This window comes from Rhinolophus sinicus, chromosome 15, assembly GCF_057876585.1.
Source record: "Rhinolophus sinicus isolate RSI-liver-muscle chromosome 15, RSI-T2T, whole genome shotgun sequence".
NCBI classification, from domain to species: Eukaryota; Metazoa; Chordata; class Mammalia; order Chiroptera; family Rhinolophidae; genus Rhinolophus; species Rhinolophus sinicus.
The window spans coordinates 43,140,828-43,155,074 of record NC_142515.1 but is presented as its reverse complement, the minus strand read 5'-3'; the positions used below and the strand labels follow the sequence as shown (position 1 = coordinate 43,155,074).

Genomic DNA, 14,247 nt, shown 5'->3' with positions numbered 1-14,247 from the left:
AACTCAGCTGCCTAAGGTTTGGCGCTTGCACAGGTCCTTGGAGGTAACCTCTAATCCCTTGGAATATCCTGCCTGATAAGAGTGTCTTTGTTTATTTGGGAGCCTTTGGCCACCCCAGGTTGCCTATGTCGACAACATGGTTGGCAGTGTGGTGGAGACCTTGGGCAGTGTGGTATCAGCTTGACCTATGGAGACTAAGGTCAGCCCTACTTATGTTTCTGATGCTGTGTAAAAATGCTGGACACCAAGCCGCAGGTGAGCTTCCCTAGTTGCCAGTACTCCATGCGTCTTGTCATGCATTCTTGCTGTGAGAAATACTGAGTATGTCTGGGAGAAGACAATTAGAAGCTTGGTGTCTCCTGGACCCTGCCCCATTCCCGTCTTCGCTTCACTGATTTTAATCTATATCCTTTTGCTATAATAAACTGTGGTCATAAGTAAAATTGTTCTTTTGAGTTTTGTGGGTCCTGTTAGTAAATCATTGAACCTGATGATTACTTTTCAGTAAATCATCTTACTGAAAGTGGCCTTGGGAACTCCTGACCCGCAGAGATTCATCCATATTGTTGCATGTGAGTTCTTTTTTATTGTTGAGTAGCATGGCAAAGTTCGTTCATTCACCAGTTGAGCTGATTGTTTCCAGCTTTTGGCAATTACAAATGAAACTGCTATAAATATTTGAGTACAGGTTTTTGCGTGCACATAGGTTTTTTTCCCTTGGGTAAATACCGAAAAGTGGGATTGCTGGGTTATATGAAAAGTGTATGTTTAACTTTATTAGAAACTACCAAGATGTTCTTGCAAAGTGGCTGTACCATTTTGTATTCGTCCCAGCAGCCACTGTATGAGCCTTCTAAATGCTCCTCATCCTCCTCAACATTTGGTATTGACAGTTTTATTTTTCTTTTAATTTCAGCCATCCTGATAAGTGTGTAACAATATCTCACTGTAATTTTACTTTCCGTGTCCCTAATAACTTATGATATTGAGTATCTTTTCCTGTGTTTCTCTGACATTTGTATGTCTTAATGAAATATCAGTTCAATTTTGTCCATTTAAAAAAATTGGTTTTTTATTATTTAGTTTTGAGAGTCTTTTAAATATCCTGCATACAAATCCTTTATCAGATATATATTTTGCAAATATTTTCTCCCAGTCTATGACATGTGGAGAGAGTTTTTAATTTCAGTGATGTTTACTTTTTTAATTTCATGAATTTTATGGATTTTAAGAAATCTTTGTCTAATCCAGTGTCATGAAAATTTTTGGTTTTCTTCTATAAATCTTTAGTTTTATATTTTACATTTAGGTCTATGATCCATTTTTGAGTTAATTTTAGTAGTATATGCTGTGAGATATGGGTCAAGGTTCACTTCTTGGGCTTATAGATGTCTAATCTGCCAGCACCATTTGTTGAAGAAGAGACTGTCCTTTCCCCATTGAATTGCATTTTACCTTTGTCAAAAATCAATTGACCATATATGTATGAGCCTATTTCTGGACTCTCCACTGTATTCTATTGGTTTAACACCTATTTACTCTTTTGCTAATGTCATGCTGAGTTAATTAATGTAGCTTTATAGTATAGTCCTGAAGTAAGATAAATATGTCTTTCAATTTTTTTCTTTTGAAAATTGTTTTGGCTGTTCCAGTTCCTTTGCCTTACCTTATTGATTTTAGAGTCAACACATTGATGTCAACATAAAAAAAAATTTGCTGGTATTTTGATTGAGATTACTTTGATTGAGATGAATTTGTAGACCAATTTGGGGAGAACTGAGTCTTCTAATACATGCACATGGTATATCGCTCTACTTAGTTATGTAGGTCTTCTGTTATTTATCAGGACTTTGTAGTTTTCAGTGTAGAGATCTTGTACCTATTTTATTACATTTATACATATTTTAATATTTTCTGATGTAACTGTAAATGGTACTATTTAAATTTGGAGTTCCAATTTTTGTTTCTAGTGTATAGAGATATAATTGATTTATGCATGTTGATCTTGATCCGGCAACCTTGCTAAACCCACTTACTCTATGAGCTTTTTTGAAGATTTTTTTGTGATTTGCTGAATAATCTTTACATTTGCAAATAGAGGCAGGTTTATTTCTTCCTTTTCAATCTGTATGCCTTTTAATTTTTCTTATTGCACTTCCTAGGATTTTGAATGTGTTATTGAGTAGGAGTAGTGATAACTGATGTCCTTTCCTTGTTCTAAATCTTTGGGGGGAAACATTGTCTTTTATTATTAAATATGATGTTAGCAGTAATTTTTTAGTAGATGCACTTTATCAGGTTATAGAAGTGCCCTTCTACTGCAGATGTACTGAGAATTTTATTGTAAATAGGGATTGGATTTCTTTTCAAATTCCTTTTTGCATTTGTTGATGCCATCACATTTTTCTTTAGTCTGTTGATCTGGTGAATTACACTGAGCTTTCAATGTTGAATCAATTTGCTTTCCGAGGAGAAACCCCTGTTAATATGTTATGCTTTTTATAAATTATTGCATTTGATTTGCTAATATTTTGTTGAGGATATTTGTATCTGTGAGAGATAATGATCTATAATTTTCTTTTCTTGTAATTTCTTTGTCTGATTTTGGTATCAGGGTAATGCTGGCCTCATAAAATAAGTTGGAAACTGTTCCCTCCTGTTTGTGTAGATTTTCTTTCCCCACCGTTTTTTTCCTGTTTAGTTTCAGTTTGGATAATTTCTGTTGACCAATCTACAGGATTATTGATTGTTTCCTCAGCTGTGTCAAGTCTGTGATGAGTTTCTCAAAGGCTTTTTAAATTTTGTTATTGCATATCTCATACTTAGCATTTCAGATTGACTCTCACTTTTAGCATTTCTCTTCAACCCTTGTAGTTTCTATCACTGGTATTTGCCATCTGATCATGCATATTGTTTACCTGTTCCTTCCATTTGCGCCTTCATCATTGTTTATAATTATTTTTTATTTTCTTGGCAGATAATTCCAACATTAGAGTTATCTCTTAAGTCTGCTTCTGTTGATTATTTTGTCTCCTGATAGCAGTGATTTTTTTTGTTCTTGGTATTTTGTGTGGCTTATAATATTTTTTTGGGGGGGAGGATTTACCACATTATTTTATTTGGAGGAATGGTACAAATGCAAGACTTAAGTAAATGTTTTCATACAATTTTGTAGAAAAGGTAATAGTAGTTCCAACATGCATTGCCGTATTGACCAGGGAACTCACCCCCATTGCTAGGCTTATAACTTTTGATTGAATGCCAGCCATCTTTTGCAGAATAGTAGAGATTGAAATACATAGTATTTATGCTAAGAAATAGGTACGATTCTTGTTTTGCTAAACTGTTAGTATGTGGAGTTGAATCTGTTTTGCTGGAGTTGAAAAGAGTTTATGTCTTTTTGTTGCTCTGGTTATCTTCATTGCATCATCAACTTTAAATACTTTTATCATCACCTCCTGCTTAAGGCGGGGGTTGATTTACTGGAAAGTTTTAACTCAGTGTTTTTACTCCATCTATATCTTTAGGCCTTACTTATATATCTGTACTGAAGAGAGAGTCTCTCTGTGTTCTTTTGTTCCTTCTCTATTAGTAGAGTGCTGTTGTACTTATTATTGGGAGCTGGTCTTATCTTTTGTCCTAGACCAACTTTACTCTTAGGTAAGCTCTGTTTCCCCTCTGCCCCAGTAGTAGTAGACTTCTATTGTTTGGGGCCAGGATGATTTCCTGTCCCTCCTTCAGGGTTAGATATCATCTAAGTTTGAAGGAATTATAAAAAAATTGAATTATAAAACTGCTAGAAGAAAATACAGAGGAATACCTATATATTTTCTAAGCATGACTTAAGGTCAATGCATAAAGATATTAGCATACTGACATATAAAAATTTAAAACTTGTGAACATCAAAACAAATTACAAGTGGGGAAGGAAGCTTCCATGTAAATATAGATATAAAAGCACATGAAACGATTACAAAATAATTTTGTAATTAGAATAGTTGAAAAATGGAATTTTGGGTATTGTAAACAAAGATATATAAAGGTAAAGGTTTCAAATACAAATGTTATTTGTAATGCATAACATATCAAAAATTCCTCCATTTGAAGTTAGTTCTGATAGATTATTTTAACATGCTGGTTTTAAGAGCAAATTTGGAGAGAAGAAAGAAGCCATTCTACAATGGTGTTTAATTTGGAAGTCCTTTGGTCTATATTATTAGTGTGTACGCGTATGTATTAATGACTGATATGTATATCTTCTGTGAGACCTTTGAGATAGAACCTTTCTGGCTAAAAACATTTGTTTTCCTAAACAAGATTACTTTCGTCGATCCTTTAACGTTTTTCAGGTTTGAACCTACCACGTGGCAGGAGAGTACATTTTGCTACTTGCTGAAGTATTCAGAAGCCTTAGAAGCAAACTTTTAGGAACTTGAAAGATTATATGAGCCTCTACATTTTATATATTATTCCTGGAGAAGCAAAGTAGTTTGCTCAAAGTATGCAGCAGTTAGTGGTAGAAAGTAACCTAGATTTCCTGGATCCTGCTCTTTCATTACGCTACATTATGTGACTGTTAATTTCTAGTTTGCTACATTTGGGATAAAACATCCAGTAGTAAACAGCACTATGTAATGGGGATTGACCAGTTTTTTTTTTTTTTTTTTTTTTTTTTTGAACAGGACTTTATTGGGGAACAATGGTCAAATTGTTGTCCTTTCAATCCTAGTCGTGGGGGGCTCTGCTCAGCTTCAAGTTGCTGTTCCCTCAGTCCTAGTTGTGGAGGGCGCAGCCCAGCTCCAGGTCCAGCCGCCGCCGCTAGCCGCAGGAGGCACAGCCCACCATCCCCTGCGGGAGTCGAACCGGCAACCATGTGGTTGAGAGGACAGGCTCCAACCAACTGAGCCATCCGGGAGCTCAGCGGCAGCTCAGCTCAAGGTGCCGTGTTCAATTTTAGTTGCAGGGGGCGCTGCCCACCATCCCTTGCGGGAGTCGAGGAATTGAACTGGCAACCTTGTGGTTGAGAGCCCGTGCTCCAACCAACTGAGCCATCCGGGAGGCAGCTCAGCTCAAGGTGCCGTGTTCAATCTTAGTTGCAGGGGGCAGAGCCCACCATCCCTTGCGGGACTCGAGGAACCGAACTGGCAACCTTGTGGTTGAGAGCCCACTGGCCCATGTGGGAATCGAACCGGCAGCCCCTGGAGCCAGGAGCACGGAGCTCCAACCGCCTGAGCCACCGGGCCGGCCCGGATTGACCAGTTTTAACTTAAATGTTTGCATATTTTGTGAAAAGTTGGTTAGCCTGAGTATTTCTCTTGACCATTTAATCTTAGATAATACCAAAATATGCCCTGGAGTAGCAGAATGTTTTGGGGATATTGATTTGAAATTTAAGTTTGTAGTTAATGTCTTTTTTTGAGGTCTGCTTTTCAGGTGTCAATTGTGATTTTTAAAGGAAAAGTACTGAGCTTCTGTGAACATGAGACTTAGAATTGGAAGTGTATTTTATACACTATCTTTATTGAATAAATAAATTATCTGAGTAGTGAAGCATATGTGGAGCCGGAAGACAATGCTTTCCATTATATGGAATAATTTACTTTTATTACATATTTATGTTTTGAAGTATGTTATAAATCTCATTATATATAATCATGTGGCTTTTTCTAGAATGTGCCAAAGAAAAGAATGACTAAAGATTCCCTATATTTCACTGCTAGGTCTTGTTTTGTTTTGGTTTTGTTTTTTTGAAGCCAGAGGCCATTAATTTGAGAAATTTGCCTCAGAAATAGTGTTCTTGATCATAAAGTTCCTTCACTGTGTAGACTCTAGCTTCATCTGTGGGGAAGAACATCAATGGAGTATAGTTAGCATGCTGAGATTTTGAGTAAGTATGTCTTACTTTTTTTTTAGCTTAGATTTTACTTTGACATTCCCTCATATTAATAGTTTTAAAAATCAAGTATAGAAGCTCTTTTCCTTAATTAACTTTCATGGATATGAACAGAGCCTTTATTTAGGACGTATAGCTTTGCTGCTACTAATGTGGCAACAACAAAAGCTTGTGAGACTAACAGGAACATAATCCTTTAGGAATCTAACTTGTCTGTAAGTAAAGGAACTAATGTAACAGTTGAAGATGCAAAGTGCAAACTGCCATCTAGCATATTTTAATGAGTTAATAGTTGAGGCATTTATGAGAGAGGTTATGAATAAACATAAGTGCCATGGGACACCCTACCATGTTTCCCTGAAAATAAGACCTAGCCAGACAATCAGCTCTAATGCGTCTTTTGGAGCAAAAATTAATATAAGACCCGGTCTTATTTTACTATAAGACCAGGTATAATATAATATAATATATAATATAATTAATATAATATAATGTAATACCAGGTCTTCTATTAATTTTTGCTCCAAAAGACGCATTAGAGCTGATTATCCGGCTAGGTCTTATTTTCGGTGAAACGGTAGGAAAACACTTGCTGAATGCTCAATGACAACTTTACATTTCTTTTAATTCTTGTAGCTCCTCATTCAACAGATTAGGAAATTTCCAATATTATGTGTATTATTCTGATATTTTAACTTTTTTATCATTAAAAATCAGATTTATAGTCTCATTTTTAATAGGAAATGTTGAAAAGAAGTGGTAGGGTCCTGTGCAGCCAGAATTTAAATTTTGGAAACTGGGTAACAAATGTGGAGAGCTTAAAAGACTCTCCAATTGAAAGGCCTAGTAGAAATTGCTTCTTTTCTCAGTCCTTCCTTTTTTTCTACTTTCCTTCTTTCTCTTGCTCTTTCCACATGGCATCAAGAAGACAGTCAAAAAGTTATGTTTGTATGTTGCTTCCATCAAAGACATTGTTTGAAACTGTTCTCTTCAGAATACTAAAAATAGACTGGTGTTTTGGATATATACTTGTAGGATCATTTTTGGTTTTGCATTAAATTGGTAGTTTGGTAATGAAATGAATGTTTTTCTTGTGAATTGTAACTTTTTGTCTCTACATGTTCTTTTAGAAAATATTCCCAGGAACAACCTTGCTTTTTGGGTGAAGCTCAAGTTTTATGAAGGCTTTTACATTGTACCTTCATGATAAAATGAGATAATGTACGGATGTAAGACATTATTTTAAAGGCGATAAATAACCCTGTAGGAAGGACATGAACTCTTATTTAGGACTCTTGATTTAGAGATTCTAAGTTCCTTTTAGTTGGGTTGGAATTAGAAAAAGGTACATTTTGCTATATTCCTTCATTAATTAATTCAATAACATTATCTGCTCTGCACAAAGCTTAGTAGATGGTAGTATAGTTATGAACAAGATAGTTTATCTTTGCCTTTATGGATGTTATATTTTATCAAGGGAGACAAATATAAAACAATCAATGGTATAAATACAATTGTGATAGAATGGTGACAAAACAAGGGATGTTTTGAAAATCCATAATTGGGGATTTGACGTAGTCTGGGAATCAGAGATGGCTTCCTTGAGGAAGTAACATTCGAGTTACTGTATCATAAATATGATTGAGGAGTTCAGTTTAAATACGGGCTTAGGAAAATATCTAAATAAAAATTATTTAGGATTTAATAGTAAACATGGTAACAAATTTATTTCCATCCTATTTTTGGTCTTCCACTTGCATAATTCATTTGAAATTTTTGGCTTCCTTCATTTTAATAATGGTTTCCACAGTTCATAAATGTACCTCTTATATATACTCTAAGACCTCATAACCCAATCCAGTCTTTACATTTCACAATTAATAAAGGCCTCCAAGTTATAATAGATTTGAAAATTATTTCTTAAAATCCACTAAACTTGTGTGTTCTTCTATCAGTACTTCCTTAAATAAACAAACCAAGGCATTTCCATTGTCTATCTTTCCCCATAGATTTTGAGCTTCTCAAGGACAGAGGTCCTATATCCAGAACTTTGCAGGATGTGAAACAAATCAATTATGAATAATGTGTGTTAATAAGGAGGAAGCAACTAGGTGACTGACCTTCATGTTTCTTATTAATGACTTTTTAGCCTAATGCAGGAGACTTTGAAATCATAAGGCCTGGTTTTGAATTCCAGTTCTTCAATGTATATTCTTAGCAAGTAAACTTCTCTAAAACTCATTTTCTTTATCTTTAAAATAAAGTGAGATTAGATGAGTGAAGCAGTTAGCATAGTGTCTGACACATAGTAAGTGTTCATAAATGGTGGCTAGTATTATAATATTCATACATTAAATTTTTTTGTCTATTGTGTTTTATCTGTGATTTTTAACACTTTGTAAGCAGGCATTTCTCCGCCAAATCGCGTCATAATGCGGGGCTTTTTTGACATTTTCTCGCCAAAATTAGACTTTCCGTAAAATATTCATATCTTTCGATCTATTTGATATTTTTCTATGAAACTTTAAGTGTTTTAGTTTAAAAAGAGGTCTCTATTTATTTACTTTGCAAAATTTTTGCCGGTTCCAACTAGAGGCGATATGACGAGTTTACTCGTTTCCCACAAACAAAAATAAGACACCCATAGTGACCCAAAATACTGGTATGTATGAGAGTGGATAATTGGCCCTTTCTGTAATTACACCAGGTCAAAAAGTGAAAATTTTATAACTAGTAACTATTTGTTTATTAAAACTAAACTTCATGAACTACTAATTATCGATAATTAAGTGGATAATTATGGCCCTTATTGCAATGAATATATTTTTCCTTTATAAGTTAGGTTTTTGTGGGTTTTTTTTTAACGAACCAAATAGTTTTCACGATAAATTTTTGTGTATTAAAAAAAAGATCTCCCAAGGTATCTTTTATATAGATTATAAGATACTTGCTTGAATTGATACGTATGTGGGAGGGTATATTTAATGTACACATTTACATGTAGGGATTGAGAGAGTAGAAGATCTAGTCTATATTTCTAATTTTTCAGCTTCTATAAATAAACATAGTCATTTTAAAACTTCTGTCATTTTCTTTTCATAGTGAAAAATACTTCTTTACATTGACTAATATTGTCATTTTCTGAGGATCTTAATGACAATAAAGGGTGTAAAGGAACTGATTGAACAAACAAATATCCTAACGTTTCAAATGTGACTTTATTTATTTTAATTCCATGTTATTTAGTTATGATTTGCTGGCAAGAATGAAATAATATAAATACTCCCCAAAACAAAGCAAAAAATGCCAGCAAACAAACAAAAATCTTTTTAAGGTCTTTTTATTTCATGTGTTAAAAAATGCATTTCAAGTTTCCCTAATAGCAAGGTATCCACAAATTAGTAAAATTTTTTCTTGTATTCACTAGGCATTGGCTGTCATCAAGGGATTCTATAAAATACTATTTGGAATATAGTGCTAAAAATATAAGACATTTGACTGAAAATGTTATGAGGATATATGGCCTTCTGAAAACTTTGTTTCTGCACTTGAAATATTTTGATTGATTTGGTGGGTTTTCATGCTTTCCAGAACGCTTAAAAGGACAGCTTTCAACATGTAGTGAGGGTTCCTAGGGGGGTCCATTTAGAGGAGTTTGCCTACAAAATTGAAATGAACTAGCAATTTTATGTAAGGCAACCTGACAACCTATACTCGAAAAATATAATTTAGTGAATGGAATTTATGTAATAATAGTGTTATTTGCATCTGTTTTCTCAAACTACTTTATATTTACTCACTTGCTCGCTCCTAGAATATCATTAAGATTAGGAAGCAGGCATTTCCATTGTAACAGTTGTGTCATGCCTAAGATCACAAAGCAAATCATTAATAATTCGGTATCTGAATTCAGATCTTACTCTGTCTTTTCTCTTTCCATATGTTAGGTTATTTCCACCAGGTTTTTTTACTGGCTTCTTAATCCAAGTTGAGATTTTAGAAATGTAAGTCTGTAGTTCTCAAGATGATTTGCTAAGTATAATATTATGCAGTAGGTAGTAAGAGTGGGCCTAGGAATAAAATTGGACGCCTAAAATTAAATTTTTATCTCAACTTGCCAGTATGCATTGTGGAAACAGGTTTCCATTGTTGATATATTAAAATTGCGTATTTGGTCTTTAGATTAGCAAAATAGACCATAATGATTAAAAATCTACCTTCCTTGAATTTTGGTTTTTTACCTATTAGCGGTGGCCATGTTTTTCCCACTTCTAACAACTCAGCTTGGATTTTCTAAGAAAGCACATAAAAGCCTTATGTTTATTTTGAACATTCAGATTACTCATGTAAATTCCTTTAAAAAGGTAACTTTTCTTTTTTTGGAGTAGAGATTTAGGAATGCCTCTAAGAAACCAAAATTTAGAGTAAGTTTTTATTGGGCTAGATTTTTGTAGTTGATTATAATCATTAGTGGCCCAGGAAAAGTCAAATTTTAAAAACTACCTTTTAAAAACATAAAATATAACTGAAATCGAAATCTATAAGGTTTGATTTATAAAGATTCAAGGGTTGGACCAAAGGATTAATTGTTCCAAGTTTGAGATTTGTGTGTGTATGGGTTACAAAGTCCTGTTGTGATTGGACGGGAAGTAAACATAATTTATTTTTCTGATCTGTGATTGGCTAAAATCCTTTTCTTTCCACGGTATTTTCTAATAACTGAATCCAGAGCTGTTCCCTGTTTTTATTATCTGACCAGTGAGTTTGAGGTATGTACTAGTACTGTATCAAAAGTACTCAAACGGGCGTTTGTGAATTTTAAGGATATTGACAAAAGAGTTTGGCGTCCTTACAACTAAGCAGTAGCGAGGTGTAAAGCTCAAACACGTAACTAGCATCTCCGCAAACGGGAAGAATGAAAGGATGGCAGTGTTTTCTTCATTTTCATTTAAAATCGTGGACTGTTTTTCTGCAGTAACTGAGTTCCGTGAACTGTTTTCAGTTAAAAGTGTTGCTCTGCTTTGCTGCTGGGACTACAGGACTCTTAATTCAGGCAAAATTCCGCTAACTCATACGGCGGGGGCCTTGTGTTCTAAAATCATCGCTCTGGAGATGCGGCCTTTAACGTGGAGTTTGTTTTGTCACCTAGAATGGAAACCAGCATACTTCACTTTGGCCTCACCCCCACTTCTGAAGGAGCGACGAGTAGAAAGGTGGACTTCAAACGCTCCTCATAGTGTTCCTGAAAGAGAGCATTTTCTTCTCCCGCCCCTCTTTACTTCGTAGCCCGGCTGGTCCCGCAGCGACCGCCAAAGCGTCGGGTACTACTTTCCGTCTGCGGTGGTTCCTGGGACCCTCTTTCGCGGCTCCCTCACCCCGCCCGCGCCGGCGGAAGGAGACGCGCTGCGCGCTCGCAGATCGCTAGTGGATGGGGAGGCGGAGTAGTACTGGCCACGGCGCTGTGGCGGCGGCCGCCGGGGCTGCCTCCGGGCCTCCGACCGCTGTGTGGAGAATTGTCAGTTTGGTTTTTTTATGTGTGGAGCTGCAGCGAGAGGCTGCGAGTCAGGGAGTCCAGGGAGTGTTGAGTAGGACTGCGAGAGACCGAGGTCGCTGTGCCCTTCTGGGCAGAGCGTCGGGTGCGCCCCCGAATCCGCGCTCGTTCGCTCGCGGGGCTGCGGCTGTCCTCTGGTTCGCTCTCTTTAGCATGGGCGGCCGGTAGGCGCGGGGTTTCGTTGGTTCCCTCGCAGTGGATAAGGCAGCGTCCGCTTCGCTAGTGTCGACTATGGCGGTGGAGACGCGGCCGGAGCTGGTGGGGAAGCGGTTCCTGTGCGTGGCGGTCGGCGAAGAGGCGCGGCCGGAGCGCGGGCAGAGCGGTCGCAGCTGGCGGGGCTGGCGAGCGGGGGTCATCCGAGCTGTGTCACATAGGGACAGCCGCAATCCGGACCTGGCGGTAAGAGCGGCACCCCTCAATCGCCCAGTCTGCGCCCGCTTCCCCGCTCTCATACCCGCACCTTGAGGGCTTACCTCTGACATCTTAGCTGAGTCCGGCCAAGCGGCGGTCACGCCCCTCTTACTACCTCACGGCGGCTTTGCCCACAAATGACGGGGTCGCCGCCTCCCCGAGAGTAGCTTCCCCGACGGGAACGGTGACCGACCTGGACTCCCCGGCGTACGCCCAGGCCCTGGCCTCGGATCCTCGGCCGCTGTCTTGGAGGGGGTCGGCTGTAGCTTCCCCTGCGGCTCCCGGGCGGCCGCGGACACCTTACCAAAAGGCGGGGCTGCAAGACCGGCGCGGCGCGGGCAGGTGTGTGTAGTGGTGGGGTGGGCATGGCGGGTGGGGCGGACTCTCGTGGCAGTAGCGGGCAGCTTCACCAGCATCTCTTTCTCGCAAAAGTCTTACTGCTGCAGAGATTGGAGACTTGAAACTTACTGTAAGGTTGCTGAAGGGCAGAGAGAAACGGAAAGAAACAGATCTCTGGTTTTCCAGTCGGTACTAGGATTATTGTGTGCTTTCCTGGCAAAGGCCGTGGCATTGGTGCTCTGATTCAACTTCTTTCTACAAGTAGATGTTTGGATTCCTAACTGGAAACGATGAAAATGAAAATTTTGGGTTTGGAAGACTAGAAATTAACCTCTCCCTTTTTCCTTTCCTCCCTCCCTCCCCCCTTCATTTTTCCTATCTGTCTTTGTACCTTCCTTTTGTTTGTTTTTTCCATAGTGTTGGGGTTTTTTGGTAGACGTGAATAATGCTTTTAGAACCATCCGTTCCTTTTTTTTTTTTTTTTACTATTGAATGAAGCAGAAAGTATTGTAAATTAAAGTGTTAAATGGCCTGCTGAACCGTTATCTTTTTCTTTGCTTTCCTTTGCCTTACGCATGACACTGCCAGTATTTTCTTTCAGTAATGTAGGAATGTGTACGATTTCGAGAAGTGATATGCTCTGTCAGTGTTCCAAGCCATTTTCACTGGGTGACAGGTTGAAGGTAAGGGGGCAGAGTAGAGAGAGGCAAGACATTGACTAAGCTTCGAAAGGTCAGTTTACCAGTACGTAATCCATGAAATTTATTGGTAGTGCCCTGGGACTTTTAATTTTCACTGAAATTTTCAAACTTGGGAATATTTTTTTCCTTGTATATATATATATGGATTTACAATTCCAGGTTCACTTTAATATCTATCCGTACATGTACATACCTATTTTTTTGTTGTTGGAATTTCTGTGTGTGTTTTTTTGTAAAACCTTGTTTCATGACTATATACGAGTATATCAATGATAGGGTGTCATGCGGCATGTATTAATGCTGACTTGATACTGTAAAGTAGAAAACAGACTAGAAGAATTTTGAAATTTTTTATTGGTTATTCTCATTGAAAAGAAGAAAAAATGCTACTTAAAAAGAATTTTGATCTTAATTGTGCTACAATTGTGGCAATTCAATAACTTTTTGTATGTTTGTGTAAAAAGCATGTGCTGAATTTATTTCTCCTTTTACTCTGATATGAAATTGTCCTGGCTTTTATGTAGAAGCTAGTTGGAGTATAATTAAGCATTTTAGTAATATTCAAGACAAACATGAAGTGATATTTTGTTTTTCTACAGCATTTTGTTTTAGATTCATGAAAATTAGAAAACTACAGTTTTAAATTATGAACATTATTGGTGACATTCGAGTTATCAAAGTTAAATATATTCAAAACTTTCTTACATGGAAATTTAAATAATATAAAGAGAGGTTTACATATATCATGTTTGTAAAAGGTAAGGTATTAAGCTGGATATTTAAAAATGAAAAATGTATGTGGATGGTAGGGATTGACTGGAAAGAACAGGAAGAAGTTTTCTCAAGTGATGGAAATGTTTTATATTTTGATGGTTGGTTACAGGGATGTGTATACATATGTCAGAACTTATTAAATTGTACACTTAATATCTCTGCATTCACTACATGCAAATATTACCTCAAAAAAAGAAAAAAATGTGTTTTGAACCATAATTATGTGAACCTTTGAGTTTTTCTTTATCTAACAGTCTTTATTTTTAAAAATTGTTATAGTATAATCTGAGTTTTTTCAGCCTAGAACCTACAGTGTTAGAGTTAACTCCCAGACACTTACATTCATTTTTTTATTCATGTTTCCTAAATTAATGAAATTCAGAACAGTTTAGCATTAGCAAATTTATTAGAAATCTTCGCTATACGTACTTATGGCACGTGTTTGGAAGGGTCACTATCAAAACTTGAAAGTAGTTTAGGGAATACTTTATTTCAGAAGTTATTGTTTTATTTGGTCTTATGTATGAGGAATTCCCTAGTGCATTAATTTCTTATCACTGCTGTTAACTAACACAACC

At 36.9% G+C, this 14,247-nt stretch overlaps 1 protein-coding gene across 5 annotated transcripts in view; it reads left to right on the top strand.

Annotated features, from left to right (window-relative positions):
- Positions 1–14,247, top strand: part of JMJD1C (jumonji domain containing 1C) — a 251,508-nt gene that overhangs the window by 29,705 nt on the left and 207,556 nt on the right. For 2 of the 5 annotated variants that reach the window (XM_019731784.3, XM_019731780.3), the window contains exon 1: positions 11,339–11,843. The exons of the other annotated variants lie outside the window; for them this stretch is intronic. In XM_019731784.3, the coding sequence (XP_019587343.3) occupies positions 11,676–11,843 (168 nt within the window). In that variant the 5' untranslated portion in view covers positions 11,339–11,675. Of the gene's footprint in view, positions 1–11,338; positions 11,844–14,247 lie in introns of those variants that run through there. 5 annotated transcript variants of the gene reach the window in all.